The following is a 24,157-nucleotide window of genomic DNA, read 5'->3' on the forward strand; positions in this document are numbered from 1 at the left end:
ATAAAACATTAAACATTTTATTTACAATAATCACCTAACTAGGAAATAAATATGTACAAAAGATCTTTATCACATCACAACTGCTTTTCATATAAGGAAGTTTTCTACTTCCTATTATTATAAAACTTCCAAAAATTAGGCGTTAGACATAACAAGAAAACTACGGCCAGCAAAACATGATAGTCTTTTGTATTTTATTGTATTACATTAATTATGTGTAAGGTAATTCTTTTTGCCTCTTCATAAAAGCATAATAATCTAGCCATCAAACTATTTATTTAATAAAAATAAATCTGAAATGAACTCAAAATTATGCGAATCAATTTTCGTCGGATCATAACATTATGATACGTTTGCTTTGTACAGACAGCATCGAAAATTAAAAAATGAATCATATTTATACGAAATACCAGCGCGCCAGCTATTAACTTTATTGCTAGCGTACCGCTTTCTGGCTTCCATAATTACCAAGTAGTAGGTATGGCTTTGACCTTTTATTGCTTTGAACGTCTGCTATTTTAGCCAAATTACAATTCTTCAATGTGTATTGAAGATGCCAGGCCAAGATTTATCGAAACGAAATGTCATTTGTAGTGTAAAACTATCACTTGGCTGAATGGCCAACTGATGAATGATACATAATTATGACGATTTGATCATTTTACAATGATAATTTTACTATGCCCACACAATATATTGGATCTGAATATTGAAATAGGGGTAATTTCTTAACTTTCGATGCTGACCATAAAATGTATAAGTAAATAAATAAAACGTGTTTCAACATAAAGACCCTTAACCTAAGTAAACTTAAAACAACTTATTCTACCTTACATACTCAGACATATCTTAGTGGTACAGACGACAATGCATAATAAAAAAATTCGTACTTTACGTCTGACATGCAGGCAATTGACCGCCAAAGACGTTTTTATGCTGCATAAAGACGAATGATTTGTTTTGCTTACTCCTAAAGGAACATGCATTGTATTGAAGGCTTCTACGTTTAGCTGAGATTTCCATAGCAACCTACAATTTGATAAACCACGCTTGTTAGCCACAGCTGCGTTGGAAGTGAATCGATTTGTGATTTTTTAGGCGGATGTAATTCTATTACTGGTTTCACCACCAGACCTTGTACAATACACTGTTCAATGGTAAAACCAATACTTTTCAGTATATTCTTTGATTCGAACTGTGAAAAACGTCAATCAGAAAAAAAAAACAGTAACCTAATTAAAAATAATACTTTGGAAGAAACGCATAAATTTTAATGTCTCCAATATCGCGACCCTCACTTAAAAACGAATCCATGCACAGCACCTATTTGTACTTTATTTGCAGACTCGATCGTCCTGATTGCGGCCCTGTATTGTCCAAAAAGTATTTAACTTCATTTAATCTACAATCTTTCACTGGGCGCGGTTGGTAGACTCCTGCCAGCATTTCTGGAAGGGAGTTCGTCCTGTGTGAATGCTCGGTTGTCGAGGCCTGTGCGTTTGTTCTCGGGTTCGTCTGATGTTGTAGGTTTCTCTACAGGCCCGTCCATTAAAAACATTGTCAGGAAGAACATGATGCTGCCTGTGGGATGTAAAAAAGTAAAAGATAAGAAAGGTAGAGAGTATTTTTTCTTGTTTTAAATACTATGACTCCAAAATTTAATCCATGTGACGCGGAGGTTTTCATAAACACTCAAATCACATGCACAAAGACACCCAGACTCAGAGCAAGCATTCGTGGATATCGAATACAAATGCTTGTCCTACGCGGGGATCGAACCCGCGACACGTCGCGCATTCTTGGTCTGGCAACTTCACTAATGGTTGTACGAGCAATCAAGTCATTGTCCGTTAAAACGAAAAGTTATTTATAGATGTCTCTAGAGACAATTTTTTGACGACAGAAACATTGATTGAAAGTTTTCAACAGGCGCTGCATAATGTCGCCTAACTGGGGCCTATAACTCCTTAAAATAACTATTGAAATATTTTGATTGTGACACCGCGATATAAGGCGTCTTTCTTCTACAATAACGTTCTTTAATAGTAGTAGTAGGTGTCGGAAGCCTATAATGTTAACTTACTTATGCCATAGAATCCAGCGTAGAAGATCATGATGGCCTCTCTGTATCCTATGGCTTTGGAGACGGGGTCGACCAGGATGGGCAGGTTGCCGCCAACGTTGTTCATGACGAAGAGGAACACGCCGACCGTTGTGGAGCGCACGGAGAGCGGCACGATCTCGACCAGAATAGCGAACACGATACCGAACCACATCTCAGCTGGAAATGGAAAGATGGTGGTTATGGCTGATGATACTATAGAGTACCTAACTGCTAAGACCTAGATGAATGGAAGGAGGCAGTTAAGCCTTTGCCCTGCATTATGACGTTACTGGCTGATAATAGATAATAATAACTGCATAAATAGGCCTTCCTTTTAGAAATAGCCTATAACACGGGCTTAAAATATGCCTAAACTAGGTTTCGCAGTACCTAATGTACCTATACCTGGTTATGTCGATGAAAGAAAACTCAAAAGAATGAACGAAGAATCTGTAGGAACTGCAAAAAAACATACTAACAACATCTAAAGCTATCACATTAAATGAAAATGACTTATTTATTTACCACAAATACTTATATTACTGTGGAACGTAATGCAATAGTGTATTGTCAATTTTTATAACTAAGCTAATTAAACATTAATGTAAATGATGTATTGATAAAACATACCGAAGAAGTAGGAGATAGCCAGAGTGATCATGGCCCACAGCGGGCCGAACACGACGGAGCCGAAGGCGGGCAGCGTGGCGATCAGCTGCGACACGGCCAGCACCAGCACACGGGAACGAACTCCCATCTTCTCTACGTATCTGTTGCAGAAAATTTATTGGGTAACCGTACCATTGTAAAGCTTTGTTCAAGCCTAATAGTTAGCTGCTGATTCTGTTAGGGTTATCTGTGAATGAATGTGAACTAGAAACTAAGTTTGTGGTATTTTTAAGCTTAGCGTACACATTGCTGTTAGGGCTGACTGAAAAAATAAATAAGTATGTGTAAAAAATAATAAACCTCGCTCGAACAGCTTTAAATAAATTATGCTTGTAGATATGAACGCAGCATAAAAAAAACACTTTATTTTAGAGATTTAAATAAAAGTTTTAATGAATTGGCGGTATAAAAAGTTTTATGCTCAACTTTAAATTAAAAGCAAACAATGACTATCGGCAAGACGTATGATAAATAGCAGACTGCATTACGTATTCCAAATTTAAATGAAAGAACAACAACATTTTTAATTTAAAAATAAATTAAGGGCACGTTTATTACGAGCTTGCACATATAATTTTGCTTTTGGTTTATTAAAGATGAATTAGTAGATACGTAAAATAGAAAAAATATCTGGTTTTTATTTAACATGCACTTAGGCACTTACTTTAAAATACATAGGTATAACCCTTGTAACGATATTAATATTTTCTGGATAGTCGTTTCTATTTACCACTACTACAATATAAATAACGAGCACAAGGCCTCAAACAAACTCTAAATATACCTGAGTGGTTAAAAATGTATGGTCATTTTGAACCTACTCAGGTAGAGCATACATAGTTGCTTATGATCATATTTTATTTTAAGGGATATGCTGTTAGTTCTAGCTATTCCAATGAAAAATAGTTTCCTAGTTTTACCAAGGCCAAGAACTAATTATGGTAAAAGGATGCTAACTTATAAAGGTGCCAAACTTTATAATGAAATACCCTCACACATAAAAAATGTAAACTCATTTAATGTATTCAAAACTCAATTAGCTCAATTTGTAATAACAAACAATAAGTCTCCTCATAAATGAATACGTTAGATGTGTATTAAACAAACGACGAATTGTAAACATTAATTAAGATAATATTATGTTTTTCTCAAGTAAGTGAACTTGTATTTCTTTATTGAGAATAAAAATCTTTAAACTTAAATATTGAAGCAGAGCAACTTACTTGTCAGAGATAACTCCCCCGGCCACCACACCCACGGAGCCGATGCCGACGGTGACGGCGAACAGCCACCAGCCTAGGTCCACGTCGGGGAAGTAGTCGCGGTAGTACAGGTCCGCGTTGTACGCGAAGCACATACCGCCTGTGAATGGTAGATAGGGGTTAGACATGGGCAGGGTTTTAAATCTTTCGACGTAAACTTGTAAGTTTAGGTCCCGTCTTGTTCAAGAAATAAGAGTTTATTTAAATAAATCTGTTTAGAACGCGTTGAGTCATATCACTGGTTTATACTTAGGTAATGAGATAAAAGTCCATCCATACTGATCAAAAAGATCTGATATTTTCAGTCTGAACTATTATAATTTAATAAATTTAGCTAAAAAATATAGTGTTGAGGTTGAAGTAGTTTCAATCAGGATATTGTGCTTATTATTTAATACGGCCTCATATTTTTAGGTACTTGGCAGAATACTGAAGAAGGCTTTTTTATTGTATACAAATATCATTCAGCAATTTCAAATTCAAGTAATATAAAACAAACTCAAAGTAAATAACTAAAAGCAGGCCATAAAAACGGCCGCGACCTTTTCGAAGCCAATTAAGATAAAATGGAGTTGTGATGTAAAATTGGCGGGAACGCTAACAATGGCGGACGTCTCGACGCTTGCAAAGGGTTGGGTATGACAGGGCCTATTATGTGCCCTCTGAGGATTGTAGGTATAAGGACAAAAATCCGCGGCTTATTTAAATGGAAAAATATTTTACGCTTTTTGTATTAGATTTTGGACGACAGGAAAATGGTTGAGTTTAATTAAGATAGATTTGATAAGTTTTGGAGTTAACTACCTGTTACAGGTACATTGAGATATTGAGAAGTAGTTTGTAGTAGTATCTAAGCTGATTGATATTTATATTGGACATTTTACTCTGTAGTTCATTTCTGTAACTAATTTTATAGTATTCAATTTTATAAGCAATAAATATGACAGCCTGCAAGACTAAAGTATAAAAACGACCAAATTGATTAAATAAACACATTTCCTACCAAACAGAAACTCATTTCACAAAAACGTATACAAAATAGTCATGGTCAATAAATACAAAAGAAAATTACGAAAACCCAAGAAAATAATTTCAGTTAGATAGCTAAACAATTTTTTTAAAGCGCCCTAAGCATAAAGTCATCTCAAAAACTAACAGATAACGCACCAAAACAAAAGAAAGTCGCGAAAACAGTTGTATTTCATAATACAATGGTGTTATCATATTCGTGGGACCATTTATATTAATGACAGTGGGACCAAAAGCTTTTAGTGAACAATACCGACACTATTCCGCCCTTGAAACCCAACATGACAACAGACAAAACAGTTGTACCAACCTACCTATATTTCAAACTACCTACCAAGATGTTAAAACAAAGTTATATTTAGTATCCAAACTCTTTGGAGATGAAACGTCCTTGAATTTTGAACTTTATTCCAAAGACATAAGGTGGATAAATGTAGAATGATTTTATTGAACTGTAACAGTAATCTTGTTGATCGAGAATAAGGTTTTATGTAGATATAGCAGGTGTAGCGATTACGTAAATACAAACAAATTGATAATCTTAGTCGATCTTATAATTACATACATTGTGTCCTAGGAATAATGAATAAATTAATATGTATAAGTTTTAGATTTCCTATTGATAACTTTAAAAGGGAATAATTTATCTTTTCAACTTTGTGATCCAGACGCCACAAGCTGCAGTTATTAATAAGATTAACATAGAATAACACGAGAATAAAACATAAAGTAGGGGGTTTACTGAAAAAAAAATTCAAAAAAAATAACATTTAAAGTATACTACCTAGATGTTTCAAAATAACTTCTTAGCAAAATGTCTTCTAGTCCAGCAATGACTCACACTATATCTTTGAAGGGTCTGTAGTTTGGAGCAATAAACAAAACACTGTCAGATTTAGGTTGAAGATAACAGACATTCAACAGCAACGACAACCTTACACTAGGTGTAGGTGTGTATGCCTACTATAGGTACATACATAACAATTACATGGTATTGTAGCCTATAGTACTGTCTTGGAGAAGAATTGGGACTTTTTCTCGGTTAATATGTTTGAGCAACTCAACAAATCTTAATTGTACGTAGACTGATAGGCAGTCGCTCCGTCTAAATCATGACATTTAGCTGCTTATCCTCAAATTACACCTAGACACGGAAGAAATGGTCGTGTTAAAAACGCAGACATTTGTTTTGGTTGGGAAGACAGACTACGGTACAGTAGCCAGAATATTTATGCGATGCAGAAGAGGACGAGATAACCTTTATTAAGGTATCGACCTAAATCCATAACAGTAAAATTATAATAGGTAATAGTGGTATGCAGAATATAAACTTACCGCAATGTCTGATGGAGGCCGCGAGACACAGCAGGATGATCCTGGGCTGAGCGATCACATGCCAGATGGTCACTTGAGGCATCTTCTTACCGGACTCCACGCCACCGTCGTTTGTTTTCGTTCCTGGACATAAATTAAGACGTGAAAATCTTTCCAAGTGAAGTTTTTAAGGAGTTGGGTTCTGATATGTTGAATGGAAGAAGTGTTGGTAGAAAGAAAAACGGTTGAAACTAATATTTAGACTGTTTTATAGAAAAAAATAAAAAAAACTCTTGGGATTGCACAAAGATATGTAACCCTTCACTAACCAACGAGTCAGCTTATGTACGAATATCTCAAATCTGCAAGTTGTTGGGAAGACTCCCCAGTTGTGGGCTAAATCGTCAATTATTGAAGACTTATGTTATGACGCATGCGCAGTTTCCATAAAGAATCTATTAATGTTGAGACTTTACCTTCTTCTCCAATAGTAGTCCTGGAAGGTTCGCGAAGAGTGAGGAAGGTGAAGAGAGTGATGATCAGACCGACGATACCGGCGCCGTAGTAACATACTCGCCAGCTCTGTAATAGTGATAGTTATCATATTAGTAGTAAAGTAACATAATCAACGGAAAAGCATCGAATCACGGAAATGTTCATAAATCGTCTATAAATAATAACGGGGTCGACTTGTGTGTCTTGAAGAAAGCGGTGTACTGCATCAAAGTATTTTATTACTAAACAAACAAAAGAAAAATATTACTAGATCGCGAGAAGCATTTTTGTCATAAAACCTGAAATACCTTAAATTGTCACTAATATAAGCTAACTCATAGCAGTTCCGAACAAGATGTGTGTACTCACCAATCCCCAAGCATTGACTTCAGGAATATACCTCCCAACCGGGAAAGCGATACCATATCCTCCATAGATGCCCCAGTTGAAGATAGACAATGCCAACGCTCTCTGTTTCTCAGGGAAAAGGTCGGTCAGGATGCCAGTAGCCAGGGGGTTGCAGCCGGACTCGCCCGCGGCCATGATCATACGGAGGACGACTAGGTGCCAGTACTCCTGGACGGAGCCCATGAGGAGGATGGCGATCACGAAGACTAATGTGCAGAAGGAAAGGATTCTTGCTCTGTTGTATCTGGAGAAGAAAAATGATAGGGTCAATATTTGTTCGAAATACATTTATAACAAGTAAAGTCTGTTTTGAGTGTACTCCATATAGACAACTATCTTATCTGTAAGGTGTCTCAAATAGTTATAGATTTTAAACATGGAACCATTTCTTTTAGCAGACCTATATTAATAAACAACAAAATGTCTCTTCTCTCCTTCTTAGCATATGTGCATATGCTAAAGGATTCACAGCTGTGGCAAAAATGCTATTGCGTTCAAAATCAATATCAAATAATTGCAACGGTTATGGTCGATTGAGAACTAGTTATTTTGTATTGAGCTATAAAAGCTTCATTTAAAATATTATATCCCTAATTTCATATCAATCTTTGCTTGGTTCTTACTTGTCAGCCACCACACCGATGATGACCCCAACAACAGTGAAGACCGCCATGAAGGCAGGCCCGGCCAGCACCTGGTAGTCGATGCCGAGCCCGTTGTAGCCCCACTCGCAGTAGCGCGTACCGTTCAGCATCAGAGATTCGCATCTGAGGACAAATGGGGATACGTGGAGATAGCGTATGTAGAGATGTCGAGTGTACGTCGAGGTAGGTATAAATGAGATAGTGGCTGGTTTTCAAAGGTAATGGAGAATCATTCATGGTTGTAACCTTAAGACTCCTCTTTTTGGTATGTTAAGGGGGTTTCGGAAGAAAGATGCCGCTATTCTCTGTCTGACTCGACATCCAAAACCATAATAATATTATTTTAAGACATAATAATAGACACAGGTCAGGCAATAGAATGTGGACGTAAAATTTTGATTTGAAGATTTTGAAGAATCATCATTTCTATAAAAACTGTTTTAATTATTTTCAACATGATTAACGAAAAATATGAGCAATTTTAAAGTTCACTTTGTTGTTTTTTCTGTGATGATGTTTGATGATGAAGTCGGATTTTATAAGCATTTTCTAACATACAAAATCCTGTATTCTTCTTCTATGATCTAACTTGTTCTAGGATACACTGTCCCAGGGCCGTAGTCCGCAGTGCGGTAATACTCAGTTAAAATGCTAAGGATTTATCTGCGTGTGTTATTATCATTATTAAAGACGATAAATCAGTTCTAGTCGACGTAACCGCTATTTATTGTCTATAAATAATGTTTACGTATGGTTCTTTACTTTACATTGTTAACGTCAGTACGGTTAAATCTTATACTTTGTCGTCAATTTTTGACAGAAGAAGTTTGGTGGAAATATGTATTTGAGTTAAAGAGAAATAAAAAACAACTCCATTTGTTTTATAAAGCTATCTAATATCTTAATATTAAATTTAAATAAAGTTATTGAAAAAAGGTCTTATATTATTTATGACTGCCCTGATTAATTGTCCCAGCTTCAAATTAACCTGTCTTCATCAGATTAATTACCAGTTTCCGAGTTTTGTATGTGACTAATTTGTTATCCAAGTTCAATTAAGTATACAATTAAATAGACACGAGCTTATTTGCCCACGGTGACCGTGTGCCGGAAGCCTGCCCTAATCTTATTACAGATAATTAATTAACTAGCAATGACACACTATAAAATACTACGGTCAGCAACAAAAGTAGGAAAGCGAGATGTTAAAAAGAAACTGTGTACAATCAATTCTATAAGTTGCGGTTGTGCTATTGTGTTATGAAATAGCTTGACACCTAGTATGGTAATTTCTAATTTCTAATTTCTAATTTCTGTTTCTAACTTTAAACTGACTATCTTATTTCTGTTGCTGACTTTAAACTTTTAAACTGACCATATGTTTAGTATAAGTATGTAGAATTAGGCGGTGACCTTGTTACGCACGCAATATACATTTTTTATACATTATATTTGGTGCGTATACATAAATATATGGATAAAGTGTAATTATTTTAATATATTAAAATATCTGTGCGTGTTTTGTGCCCTTCGATCGTTTTGAGATAATATTTTACATATTTACGCATTTTAGACCCACTCTTGTTATTAGAAATATGGTTTAAAATTATTATTATTGACTTATTTGATGAAGTAAATACGTTTACAAATATTAATAAACATGGAGCGACATGACATGCCTATCAAATTCAAAGAGGGATGTATATAAGTAGGTAGATGTATATTTTGCTCACAATTACGTTTCTGAAACAATCTTCGCTAAAATAAGAGACTCAAGACATACTTGTTTTCAGAGATTTTAAATACCGTTCCAATAACCTCTCCCTTTTAACGTTACAAAACAAGAGTCTACTTACTCTTCAAAATTTATACAAGTCCTGATGCTGACCTAATCGCTCAAAACGCTTATTAACCGCTTGTAAAAATGACACCAAAAATATCTTCAGCTCTAGGAGGGTTGACAATCGTCTGCTTTTAAAATGCAATACTATCATCGTCTTCCCGTCTGAATACAAAACAATATAGATAATTCCTAATATTGATTAAATAAAAATATGGAATGGAATATTGATTGTAAAATTTAAATTTACAAAATGGTGCCTCCGCTCCAACATCCAGCGCGGGGTTTGAATTCTAAAGCGAAGTTGGGATGAGTTCAGAGAGTAATCAAAACACCATAAATATGATATGACAGCATTGTCAGAGGGCACTGTCAGTGTTAGTGGCTTGTTTGGTTAAACTGGTGTAACGATGTAGAATATGCAAGTGAAACCGGGTGGGGTTCATCATAATTATACATTTTGATACTTCGAGTTTCAAGTATGTCTGAATTATATCTCTAGCAGTGTTATACGATGATATGGTGTACAACTATAATCAGATCGGGCTGCTTTACCGTCAAGGATACGTAGCGAGCATTGTAATAAAATCGTTTTTGAAAACTGGCAATATGTGTTTGAAATCATTTTAAAAGCGGGCCCTCCAGGTGTTTGGACAGATAATAATATGTATTCTCGCAATATAAAGTTTTTGTGTTTGGTTTTTGCTCTCAACAATTGTTTTTTTTTGGCGCCTACACTAGCATTATTTTGTAATCGATTTGTCCTGTTTCCATACACGAATAAGCAAATGTTTTTGTCAACATTTTTAAATGCAAAAAATAGATTTGCAGGCACATTACTTTGCACTAAGACTGGCATACAAAAAATCAATCTCAAGAAAATAAGAGGAACAAGAAATGAAATGATTACTATAGCCTAGAACCAGCTTTTAAAGTTAGGATTTAAGTGCATTTGTGGAAGCAAGACACCTTACCATTGGTAGAGCGGTGTCTCTTTTACACAAGAGCATTAGAAAGAGATGGCAATAGGTCCTCAGGTCCTGTCACTATTCTTTAATAGGTTATATAACTTTTTGCCTTCCGTCTCACAGCAAAAAGTTTTCATAGCATATTTATTAGTTCCTTTGTTGTATATATTACAGTTGATAGGAACCTAGATAGCCTGACCTTGTCCGTACTGTGCTCTAGTTAATATAGTTTATAGTGGACAATATGCTAATCCGAGTAAAGTGGACTTGTTTTCCGGAATCACAACTGTTGTCGCGTTCACTTTCGTTTTGTTGTAAAACTGTCGTTTTTGAAAAGTTTATATGGAGTTATACGAATGTTAGACATTTCAATAAAACTGTGTTGTAATGAATTTAGTTCGCTATTGTGTAGCTTACAATGATGGAAAGCGCACACACTCGTGTGTTTTTATGGATTTAATTTTTTGTAAACCAGTGATTTCAGTAAACCAGTGATTTCAGTCATATCCATGCAATTGAATAGGTACTTCTTATTGCCGTAAAAGAAAAAAAAAGATTTACGGCTAAATCCTTCATCCTTATCCGAAAACCATTATCTTAAGGATACAATTAACATGTTTACTAATGTTAGGCTATAAAAATAACACTTCACCTTTAGTAATAAAAAACAATTTCAGATTTATCTGATCAATATCCTTAACGGTTTACAACACTGTAGTAATTTTATATAAATTTATTTAAACAATAACTGCTGATAGGTAAATAGTAACCAGTTTCATTAATATTGGTATTAATTGCTTCCTGATTTATATGTAGATTTAAGTCGGCCTTCGATGGTTGAAGGTTGTATCCAGCCCGCGATCATGTATTGTCATATTTTATAGTTTATAGATATGTCAGATAAGGCTCGATCCATTATATTGTTAGGTAATTTAGTTTTTTCTGTCTTTGCGACGATTGATGGAAATACTTCAATAGTTATGCAAAGGCTGTTGGTTAAGGGGAATATAATTATTGAGCTTGTATTACGTCATATCATGGATATTATGGTTTGATTGAGTAAAAAACAGTTAATCGGTATTATAACATCGGTATCGGTATTATGACTTTACGGGTAGTGGAGGTCTTGAGGGTTCAACTCCCGCGTAGGATAAGCTTTTTTGTGATACACGAATGCTTGTCCTGAGTCCGGGTATATTTGTGCCCCCCAGCGATAAAAGATAAAATTTCTTAGAACGGGATTCGTTTTTTAATATAAACAATACCCATTTACATTTACAAGCGTAGTTGGTATATGTTTATTTTTCTTAATTTTAGTTTGCTGATAAAGTCTGAGGCCCTTCTATGATATGCAAGTATATTGGTGAAGTCGTGGAAGCAAGATGACCGCTCTGCACCATGCCAACAACTTCACCAGTCTAACGTTAAAACGTGCTGATTTTTACTCTCTGTAGTCTATGAGTCTTACAGTAGACTTGGTATCGAATCCGGTTTAGTACTGATTTTAATTTTGATACCTTTCTGGATTCGATTTAACTATAGAAAATGCCAAGATTGAGTAGCGATCAGTGTTATCAACGTCGTTAGCTATCAATCTAGTTTTAACTCGTAGCATGAATTAGCGCTAGTGTCTTCAATTCGATTAGAACAGGAATCGACCTCTGTCAAGAGTATTCTTATATTCTGTTGAAAAAACATTATCTCGTTCTATTTGTGTCATATTGTAAAGCAAAGGAAATAACAAAAAAAAAAAGATTCTACTTGTTGACCATGTGTCAGTGACTTAAAACCTTTAAGTCGAAGTCTTTTTAAATTTTTTATTTGTACTTCTATACGTCCTACGAGATGCTGCTTTGTTTTTTTCTTATTAATATATTCATTAACAGTAAAAACTAGTTTGCGCTTATTTACTGTATTTATGTGATATGAAGATGATAGATTATGATATATTTTTTATATTAGATACGGATGTAATATATATTTATGATGAAGCCCTTTCAACCTTGGACAAAGGTCAAAAATACCACACGAGGGCTTCGGACACCATGAGCGAACATTTCATCATATTATGCAAGAAGAATAATTAAATCAATTAACTATTAAAAATACGTCAGAAGTTGAGTTACATTCATCTTAGAGGATATTTAGATAACAAATATTGAAGTTAACGCGCTATTTTAGTTCTATCTAGAATTAGCAGATACAAATTATCTATTTAATGTTAGATTTGCGCCAAGATATTATCTATTCGACTTAATACCGTGCATTATCATGAATACTGTAATTAGGTAGGTACTAGGTATTGATATCGGTCAGTAACTGCCTTCATAAGCTCAAGAGTGGATACTGAGACTAGGGTAGGTAAATAAGTTCTTGACCAAGGTGTAACGTTATCGAATTTGCATTTACATAGAAATACGGGTATTTTTTTTTCTTTTAAAAAAAACTAGCTTTTCGTCCGCGTCGAGGTCGGTTATATCCCGTTTAAAAGAGAACTCTTCAAAAGTCCGGGATAAAAACTATCCTATGTTCTTTCTCAAGGTCAACTCTATCTCTGTACCAAATTTCATTAAAATCAGTTCAGTGGTTTAGACGTGAAAGCGTAACAGACAGACAGACAGAGTTACTTTCGCACTTATAATATTAGTAGGGAAGTATCGATTGTGGTGCGCTGTAGTCAAGCTTATAACTTCTGCCAGACCACTACTACACGATGACCAGGGCTGGTTCGGCTGATAAGAAGTGAACAACTTCCTGTTTTTCTGAGTTTTACAATTTAATTTTAGGCATTGACATGTTCAAACAGACAAGTGTCGTTAACTGTTTTAATATGTATTGTGTAGAGTTACAAAGATACCTCTACGTTTCACTGATATTAAATATTAATTTAATATTTTGTTGAATATATTACATTTCAGGTTATTTTTTCATAGTCAGCTTTTTATCGCTAAGTTTCGACTTTTGTTTTTTATTCCGTCCGCACAGGATAAAAATGAAACCTAGTATTTTTTTCTCAGAACTAGTGAAACTGGATTAAATTGGACTATTAGTGGTTTTAGATTTTACTTCCGCGGTATTAATTTCTGTCTCGGAATAATCTAGGTTTGGCATTTAATAGTTAGTAACAACAGTTTTATAAAAAGTTAGCCAAGACCAGCAAAGTTGCAGGCCTCTATTATAGTACGCTGGACTGGCAATCCTAACAATTACTTGAGACTAGTTGAAAATGAGTTAAATACCAATAATTTACGATTTTGAAATTTCCACACCACATTAATCAATGTAAAATCCCTTTTTTCATGGGACGGCTTGGTCCAGTACTGGTTATTTTATAAGCTAACTAGTTGTTGCCCGCGACTCCGTCTGCGTTGACTTCAGTTTACAGCGTTCGGTGGTCCCCGTTTCCATGGAAATACATTCCCTTAATGATCTTATAGATTTTACACACCTTATAATATTAGTATTATTCATATTACAGTATGAGAGTACATTGTTAAAACGAATATTTGATAGCTGTCTCTGGCTTTTTCAATCTCATTACCGTATTGGCAATCCATGAGTTACCAGTTCAAATCCACAAGAAAGTATTTCATAAGGACTACAATAGTCAGCATACTATAATAGAGGTTAGTGCAGTAACTTAATATGCTCTGGCAGCCAGAATGCGGGGCATAAAAGAATACGTCTAGACAAGATTGAATAAAACCTTCATACAGTGAGCCCCTCAGCTGCCAAACCGGTTTCCACTGAGGGGTTCGTTTCGTGCCTACAAAGGAAATGTTCAAGGTTTTCAAGTAGTTTTTTAGAAATAAACTAGGAATGCAAGCCAGAACCTAACCGAAGGACGGGTATGTGGCGGAATAGGAGGCGAAGCGAAGTAAAGATTGTTTAAAGGATATTTATGTTAGCCAATCTTTGAAGTAATGAGTTTCCATTATTCTGTTTGCTTGTATTAAAATCTATCTGAGCCGATTCTAAAATCATTTTTTTTACATTTAAAATACCAAATAAATAACAAATTTTGGTTTCGTGCCTTTGGCTTTTTTCGTTTTTATATAAGCCTATGATACTCACAAATGATGTACCTAGCTTTTTTCTCTTGTAAAGGAAAACAATATAAGTTAATTTTGAGGACATTCTGAGATTATGAAATGAAATAATTTAATCTGCAAATAGGATTGACGTCATCACTTTTACATGTCATTCTTAATTCTATCTGGACTCAACATTTTTTGAGAAGAAACGTCGAAACAAACTCAGGATCATCGCCTCTTTTAAAATTCAGACTATCTAGTTTATCATACTGAGTAAATACGCAAATACACTGCTTTTCTTGGACTAGCCATACGAAGTTAATTCTTTGTAAGTGGAATTACCAGCGATAGTACCTAGTATAGATTAATCTTTAATGAGGTAATATAATTGGAGTTTAGCTATCTATTATTTCTTCCTATTCAGCTGACTCTGTTATAGTTTCACTCAGGTTTCACGCACTATTGTCTTAGATAAATGACAATAGACGGATGACATTGAATAAGTCACATTGCTAGGCTCAGGTTGTCAACCTGCGACCTTGTGGGGACTGGTCCGAACACTTCCGGGCCAGAAATTAAATACTTTTACTTTTTTTCAGCCATACTTGTACTGTCAGTACTATTGCTATGCTTTACATAATTAATTAAATATAGTTTACATAAAATGTCAGATTCCTTTACTTTTAGGGTGGAGTTTAAATTATCTGTGATGAGCTTAGTTTTAATAGTTTAGAAATGATTTAGCTTGATTATTGTGCTATATAGCTTTGGCACATGTAGTCAAATAGGGTTTATAATTTATTCAATGAATCTAATAATTGGGTATAGGTAAGCTAGTTGTATCCGATAAGCGTTAAACAGTCCTGGTGGAAACAAAACTACAAATTATTTTGCAATAAATGTCATAAACTTTATAAGTACTTACATTTTGTTTTAGACTTACTCAAGTACATTCAAAACTTTATAGAATAAAGAATTTCCTTTTCAGAATCATAATTGGAATTACTTTTTTTTCTTTGTACGTACGTTTCTCAAAATTAAGACATTTCTCCTTACGAACCTTCTTTTTCCGACAATCAAGGAACTAAATCTATTTAAGCTTATATTCTGGCATGCTCGAAACTTGCGCAATCCGTGTAGATTGTTATAATGAGAATAATCTATGGTGCCAGGACTATGTCTGGCTTTCGACCAAATAGTAGTCGTTTGGCGACTATTATAGTGCAATGAGTAGCTTTGTATAAGAGTGGTTACACACTGTAAACATACGTTTTGACTTCCGAAGTAATCGCCGATTATAACCGCTATTTCACGAATTGATTTCTGTTCTACTATTTTTTGGATCAAATATGGCAAAAATTGTACGAGGACAGCAGGAATAGTGCGAAAACGAGATGGTGTTATACATTGCGCCTGGCTGCGTTTTTCTTTCACGACTTTAATAGTTAAGTTTTAAGAGGTAGTGATAAAACTTCTGTGAAAAGTATTGAAAGACTGTCCTATTTTACTGTACCTATCCGTAGTTCGAATGATTCCAATCGCTCAACATCGCTTAAAGGATTTAAGCGATGCTGATTTCAAAAGGTCTTTTGTGAGTGTTTTCATAGATCCGGTTCGGATGCAATGTAAAACAGTTCTTTCAATCAATACAAATCCGGATAGTAACAGGATCTGTTCTATGGAATGACCTAGATTTACTTGGCATCTAGTTTTCCGCCTTCGACATCAATTATTATTTACATTATACAGTGAGTCAAATCAAGACTTACAATAATGTTATTTTTATTAACTTGGCCATAAGGATGCGAGGATACATTAAATAGGTGTAAGTATGCTCGATAAATCCTTTAAGAAGTTTTCAAATGTACTATACTTTTATTATTGATTAAAGTAATGTTTAACAGGCTGAATGTTTAATACACTTTATAAAAGGAGACAATCATGGAATACGATTTTTCGAAATATGTATGTAAAAAAAATATAAAAAATCTATTTGAACGTGGCCGAAAGCGAACTGTTTACCTAATGATTTCAGTGACCATAATATTAATAACAAAAACAACTGAAAATATCTCACGATAGCATCTCCAGTGTCATGTGTAATTGAAACAAATTGCCTTCACGATAATGTCGCCGTTTTACAAAGAATGAGGTAACCAGCTGCACTCATCAATCATGATGAACGCTGATGGTGTTTTAGCGTGGACAATATTGTTGAAACACAAGGGTTAATTAATTGTGACTTGCAGATTCTTATAGCTTGTTCTCAGATGGAAGTAGGTTGTTAAGACATGAAATGTGGAGAAGACAGAATTGGAAGATAGAGTAAGATATTGGGCTATGAATATGGGGAAAAAACATTTGTTTTCTTTTTTATCCAGCCCACTATGTCTCAGAGCTGTGCAAAGGCCTCAACCAGGGTAACCAGCCAGCGCGGTAAGTTATGGTAAAAATATATTTTTGAATTGTTTCTCTTCGATTTTTACTTAAGTGTAGTTTACTGGCTCTTTTAGCATGAATGTTACTGATGAAGAATTTTTAAGAACACGTTACTATTTTTATGGTGATTATAAAAACAAATATTTGATAAATGTCTTTGTTGACGGGAAGATGGTGATTTCCCAGATTGAATTCATAGGTTTGTAAAAGATTACGATGTCAAGGCCGGCGAGAGATCTACAGATCGCTTCATTAATAGTCTGACTTGCTTACCGGTGGTTCCCTTGACCCATTTAATTTATTGAAGAATTCAATTTAATAGATATTCTAGATGTGTCCAACAAAAGAGAGAAATGCCAATTATAACAGTCTTCGAAACTTCCTTTATGAAGTTTTTGTCACGAACGAGGTGTAATTTGGAAAATTTTAAGTAAGCAATATTTAAGCTACAAATTTAGTGATCACAGAAAAATTACAGGCAAGATGGAAGTGTTAAAATGAAGTAATCAACGAATTTGAAATCATAAATATTCTTGAAACAGGTAAAAGTCAGTCAAATATTTAAACTGGGAGTATTTAATCAACTTTCCATCGCGGGAAACAAAGCCTAACTTAACCATAGTAATTCAGGAAAGTAAAACAAACGAACATCGTGTCTGCACACAGAAGCTTCGCAAAATATTCATGACTTTAAAAAACTATGTAAACTGTGCGCAAAAAATATGACATTGAACTTGAACTCATTATAATTTGATTTAAATACCTACAGAGTAAAGTAAAGTATTTAACACAATGATTTATTAAAAGTTGAAGTAAAGTTTTTGCACGAAAAGTGGTTTAATTAAGGTTCACACGCGTAACAATGACGCCTTAATTGAAGTCACTCACTTTTTTTTCGTTAAGAAACGAATACCGATGCAGAATATTGTTTTTTATTTGTCTTGGCTGTATAATGGACACGCTTTGGCTTTTATAAAAGTGCGTCTAAAGATACGTATCTCTGGACTCGTTGTTTTCATACGTAGATACGAGTTTACCTATTTTTATAATCGTAATGTTTTTATGTAAATAGCTTGAACAGGTATGCAAGAGTCTGTAGCTTAGTTTACATTTAAAACCAATGTCGGAGCTAACAAATGAATTGTAATCCAATGGGTAATTGGAAGAACAAGGACATTGAAAACGAAGAGTTTAAAACGAAGAGTTTTAAATTAAAAGTCGCAATGTGAAGTCTCACTCTCCTTTATTTGCTATAATGTGTAATTGAGAAATAGATTAAAACGAAAGCTTTTAAACGTAAGTTGAGCAAACGATTTGATTAACTTTGAACTTGTACAGTCTCGCCTATAAGTCTTGTGAAGAAATCAAAGCTTTCGCTTAGGCGAACAGAAAAGACGACGTCGAATGATCACATGCAAGTTGACTTTAAGTTTTACTATTTATTGAATGCTGACTTAAACTCGTTGAACTAAACCAATGACTCACTTTGTTATGTCACAATACAAAAAGTAACTAAGTTTATTGGAAGCCTTATTTTAAGAAGAAGTAAACAACATAATAAATACTAAAACAGTTTTCATAAAATTAATTTTCCTGACCAGTTTACCATGGTTTCTTAGCCTCCAATTTAAATGATCTTTAATTAAAGTGGGCATAATACGTCGTAAAATATATACATATATAGTTAAGAATATTTTTAAATGCGTATTTAAAATGGTTTCGTAACGTAACGCCTACAGTTAGCTTTATTGCTTCCGGATTCATTGTTATTAATTATTAAGTATTTGTTTTCGTTTTTTTAGTTTCAGTTAGAATTCATTATTCGTTTATATTTTTTAGGTTTTATTTGAGAAACAATTTAATAATAATTCGCTTTATGTTCACATTCGACTTAATAAGTTTCATGTTTTCTAGAGTATACTAAACTACTGTAAAGAATTGTGTAGTGTCTTTTTTCGATGTATGTACTCCATACTCAATATTTTATTGCTTCCAATGTAGTTACAGGTGGTAATTTTACCTGCTTAACCAACTTGGGTTTACGATGCGCTCACGAGATTGACCTTGCTAATAGCTATTACAATTAATTGTTAAAAACTATCAACCGACTGCTAAGTTGGTTACCATAGTCCCAGCAACCACTTAGTGGCACCAATCAAATAAACATTCGGCACACTAGATGGCGCTCAAATCCACATCAAAGCATCTTAGAAACTCCGCACTGTTCCGTCTGCCTTCTACAATATGTTAAAGGTTTAAATGGTACTTCGTCATTTTTTTAAACTCTTAGACTATCATTGCAGGTTTAGAAAAGCCAGTAAGATATCTGAGACTAGGTACTTATAATAATACTTAATGTTAGTTATAAGTACTTACGTTTCGCTAGAGTTGACCTTCTCGCAGACAACAGGCAGCTGGCTGAGGGAGACGTGCGAGAGGTTCAGCATGCAGGACTTGTCTCCGTAGTGGAGATCATCTGCAGTCACCTTCGACGTTGTACCTGAGGGATAGGGAGACATTGTATTAGTAAAATGGGTTTAAGTGTGAAGAAAATGTTAAGTGACAGCGGGACTGATAACAATCTCAGCTTAAAGAGGTGGAGTGTGATACTGAGCAAAATGAGCGGAAAAATTAAATTTGGCTCATGACAGAAGAAAAGTGACGTAATCAAACCGTAGATCACAAAGAAATTGTATACATTTCACTAACGCGAAGTTAATATAATGATTTAACATGATAACATGCAGATCACCTTTTCATTTAAATTTTAAGAATAACGTAAGTCTAAAGTCTAAGGCCGCAGCGATCTCTACAGCTATTACAAGAAAATTATGATAACCAGTAAAATTAGTCTAAGTGTTATGACTTCTGATAAAGAAGACCCTTTCCTTTCCCTCTCGAAAATTTAGTACTTTACTATACTACGTAATTTTTTTTGTGACTGTTTTATTTGTTATTTTTTTCTCAATCAAAACATCAATATAATATGATTGCAATTTAGAGAATAAAAGAGAAAAAATGAATGGCTATATATATTTTGTGCCATCCAAAAAATACTGCTCAAAACCATTTTTCTACTCAAACAAAGTCGCTGGCATAGCTAGTTTCATAATTTCTCACGCTAATCAACGCGACGATAACTGGTGTCTTATATCGTGTTCAGAAGTAGTACCAGTCTAGTGATTAGTGAAACAAGATCTACAACGAAGATTAACTTGTAAAACAGACAACCATTGACGATGTAAATTGACTTTTATTGTTTTGAATATTTAGATCAAAATTAAATGGAGATATTTACTATTTGTTGACGTAAAAGCACGCATATAATTTATTCGAAAACTAACGTATATTTGAGAGCTTTCTTGGCAATGGTTTGACACTAGATGGCGTTATGTGAAAGTTGAGAAATATTATTATTACATATTTTCTTTAAATAATAACTATTATATTTATACTTCATCTGTGTTTGTCAACTTGATAATACTTAGTTTTATAAATAAATTCACTTGTTTTTTTGTTTGCTGTACATACTTATTTTGAACCTAAATGGAATTCTTAACTATAGTTGGAAATCTTAATTAGAATTCCTATAGGTCAAGAGTGAAGCAATCAATAGTCTGTTTTAATTCGGTTCCATAATAAACTGTTGAAGAAAAACTGGTTCGATTGAAACTAAGTTTAACATTTGGTAATGACATTGAGCGGCCATGATCATGACTTACAATTCCATTAATTTTGTTATTAGCCTTTAGATGTGGATTCGAAACGGTGTTTTTGTTGGTGTTCGTTTAATGCGTTCCGAATATACGTAATTATTTGTTGGAAAACGATTATCTAGTTGGTTTCAGGAATTCTATTTTTGGAAATGAAACATGGAAGTTTTTATCGCTCTCATGTATATTATTGCTTCGCCTTGTGGACGTGGAAATTGTACCTATCTACTACTTTCATATTTATCAACAAGAAGGAAGAACAGATATTTTTATTTGAAACAAAAATAAAAAAGATTTCTCTCACGATTGAATAATTTTGTAAAACATAAAAGTGGTAAGTCTAAACTCTAAAGCCTGCCTTATTAAGTAGGTAATATTATGGGCGAACTTTTACACGTTCAAAACCAACAATTTTTCTTTACATCATTCATTAAAACATATTCAACGGGAGAAGGGAACGTTCCTTATCCAAATGGCTATAGATATAGATACGACTCAATGAAACGTGTGCCCCAGTGGCCTGATAACCTTTAGCTACGACACACTTCGACACTTTTGCGACAAAACTCGGACAAGCTTGACCCTTCCATACTAACACTTTAGTATGGACATGTAATAAATGCGCCATAATAGAAGAAAAGTCTTTTAAGTAAAGCAAGAACTGTATTTATGTGTATATAATGTTTTCTGGTGAAAAATCTCCTTATTACTCCAGTTACACATAGGTACTTACTACATCTATGTGGGATATTGTTACATGATACTGGCAGAAATTGCTATAACTATTAATTAAAATATATTGATAGCATTTGGAGGGCAGTGAAAAACCATCAGTGGACAGAAACATCTTGAAAGAAATGGTATCATTTTTCATTCATGAAAGAATTACCTATCATTTAAATTCAATTAATTAGATAAAATCGTGTCGATATATATTTTAAGAAGCAGGCAGAAACCAATTGAATAGAGCTGCTCTCCCATAACGTTAAAAAGGAAAAAATATTACAAAAGTCGGTGTATTCCAAGTAGAAAAGACAAAGGCTGGATGATGACTCTAAAACGTTTCTAGAGAACCGATGAAATATGAATGTTTATTGTTTCCATGCGATCGGTTGATCACGGGACCTATTATAGTATTATGCTACAATTAATAAGCTCTTTCTCACGAACGTCGCGGTCCAATGGGTTTAATTTCTGTTGGTTTTTGTCCAATTACTGTCTGTTCTGCTAATCTTTAATTTATGACACATCGTTTTCGATGACGATGCAATCTTAGTCAGCAATGCAGCGTTCTGTTATGTCGTATTCGATAAATCGTTTTATATGGGTATAAACTTGATGTAATATTTGTATTAGGAGGATATTTATTTTCAGTCTACCTAGGCCAGAGACTTATCCACGCTAGCAATTTTTGTCTTCTTTAAGTCTTATAAGAAAGAATATTAAATGTATATCCGTACATTTTTGGCCTATTTCTATCACAGTTAATGGATCTAGATTACTCAATTTTCTATTGATGTGCAAAAGAGAAATTGAATAGAAACCGTTTGCTTATAATTTTATGCTTTCTAAGCGTGTATCTACTATATCACCATAATTCATGGTGTTATATACTCGTACTATAACACCATGGATTGGATATAAGCCTTCAGATCTAGATATAGATATAGCTGCCTAGATACTTTATTCCGATAAATCTATGGTATTGGTGTCGGATCCCCAGGGTAATAACATATGTATTCATGCACCCCCCTCGGCCCTCATTTGTTATACCTTTTTGTTTGCATACCGATACAATATGCAAATCGATGTATTTATTCGCGAATTGTTTTTACGACTATCTATGTAGATCGCATGGAAATCGGGACATATTTGTTTGAATATTAATGGTATTTAAATACTGAAACATCCTTCAGAATGTTTGTCTGCGAAAATATTTTTCTGGATCTCTGTTTATACTTTAGGAATCTTTTACACGTCCAATCCATTACTGATACAAATAGGGTTGTTTATCTTTCTTTTGTTTTGGGAACAAATGAATATGTTTAAGACATAACGGGGATATGAGATGGGGACGTTTTGGGATAAAGATATATGTGATGGTTCCGCATTTGAGAGCTTTTGGAAAAGGTAGAGACTGGTTGAGATATTTTCAACCAGAATTTATTTTTTGTCGATATTTAGGTACTTGATTAGATATTTCAATATTCCCAAAACGCTATGCTCGCCTAAAAGGAGCTCCATTGATGTTTTGAGATGCTTGTCTTTTTTCCACCAACTGCTACCGTAATATAACCATGGAAAAGCATGTAGGTATGTATGTTTGTATGTATGTATGAAGGTACTTACCAATAAGATAATGTCCGAGTTCTCCTAGGATGTAGCCGATGGACACCAGTCCCAAGACGTACCACTTGTAGAAGCCTTGCAGCTTGGTCCAAATTCCTCCGTGGAACATTCTGACTGTTTCTATGGACAAGAGGAAAATAATATTAAAGATAATCCTCAACATAACCATTACAGTCTACGATCGCTGTTGGAATAACCAAAGTCGTAACTCAAATAAATTGAATTATTGATGCAATGTAATAGAGATGCATGAATTATTTATGATTAAGTGTTAAACAACATTTAATGAAATAATTACGGTTCTCAGTGAGGTTTTTGTTTACTTAAGGGGATACTAAAGAAACTCTTAAGTGAGTTATTAACAAAACTGACTACGGCGGTGTATTATTACACTTTTTATGAAAATCTTTTTACCAAGTGTACCTGTAACTACATAGGTGTTTAAATGATTTTATAATGATTTGCCATATAATTTACATGTTTTAAGGGTCAAATTATCTACGCACGAAAACTAGAGAAATAAACCGATTTTAAAGGAGATTGAAATTGCGCAGGTGTGTATTGACCTCGTATATCAAATATTATAACTGCTTATGTGCTAAAATGTTGCAAATTAGACCGTAATGACGTTACAATAATTACTAAAATTCTCTGAGATCATAAAACTTAATTGTGACCATATTTAATTCAAATACCGCGAAAAGATTACATGATACGGCGCCGGATGAAATCAATAATGTGAAATATTTGTACAGGGTGCACATCAGTAGTTATAATAAAAGCAATATCGTCTCTAAGCCAACACAATTGGGTTTATTTTCCTACTGACCTGTCTTAAATGATTGGTCACATGTAAACGGCCTTTAATTTATAATAATTAGGCCTTATA

General features: G+C 34.2%; 1 protein-coding gene across 1 annotated transcript; it reads right to left on the minus strand.

The window, feature by feature from the left end:
- Positions 1 to 3: 3 nt before the first annotated feature.
- LOC113502819 (probable 4-methylmuconolactone transporter) lies at positions 4 to 23,417 on the minus strand. The gene is made up of 10 exons (XM_026884531.1): positions 23,269 to 23,417; positions 19,583 to 19,706; positions 7,905 to 8,048; positions 7,243 to 7,525; positions 6,855 to 6,960; positions 6,400 to 6,522; positions 3,997 to 4,135; positions 2,735 to 2,874; positions 2,084 to 2,281; positions 4 to 1,581 (listed from the first exon to the last, which is right to left on the minus strand). The coding sequence occupies exons 1-10, from the start codon at positions 23,375 to 23,377 to the stop codon at positions 1,403 to 1,405; spliced, it is 1,545 nt and encodes a 514-aa protein (XP_026740332.1). The 5' UTR covers positions 23,378 to 23,417; the 3' UTR covers positions 4 to 1,402.
- Positions 23,418 to 24,157: the final 740 nt, after the last annotated feature.

Source organism: Trichoplusia ni, chromosome 18 (genome assembly GCF_003590095.1).
Source record: "Trichoplusia ni isolate ovarian cell line Hi5 chromosome 18, tn1, whole genome shotgun sequence".
NCBI classification, from domain to species: domain Eukaryota; kingdom Metazoa; phylum Arthropoda; class Insecta; order Lepidoptera; family Noctuidae; genus Trichoplusia; species Trichoplusia ni.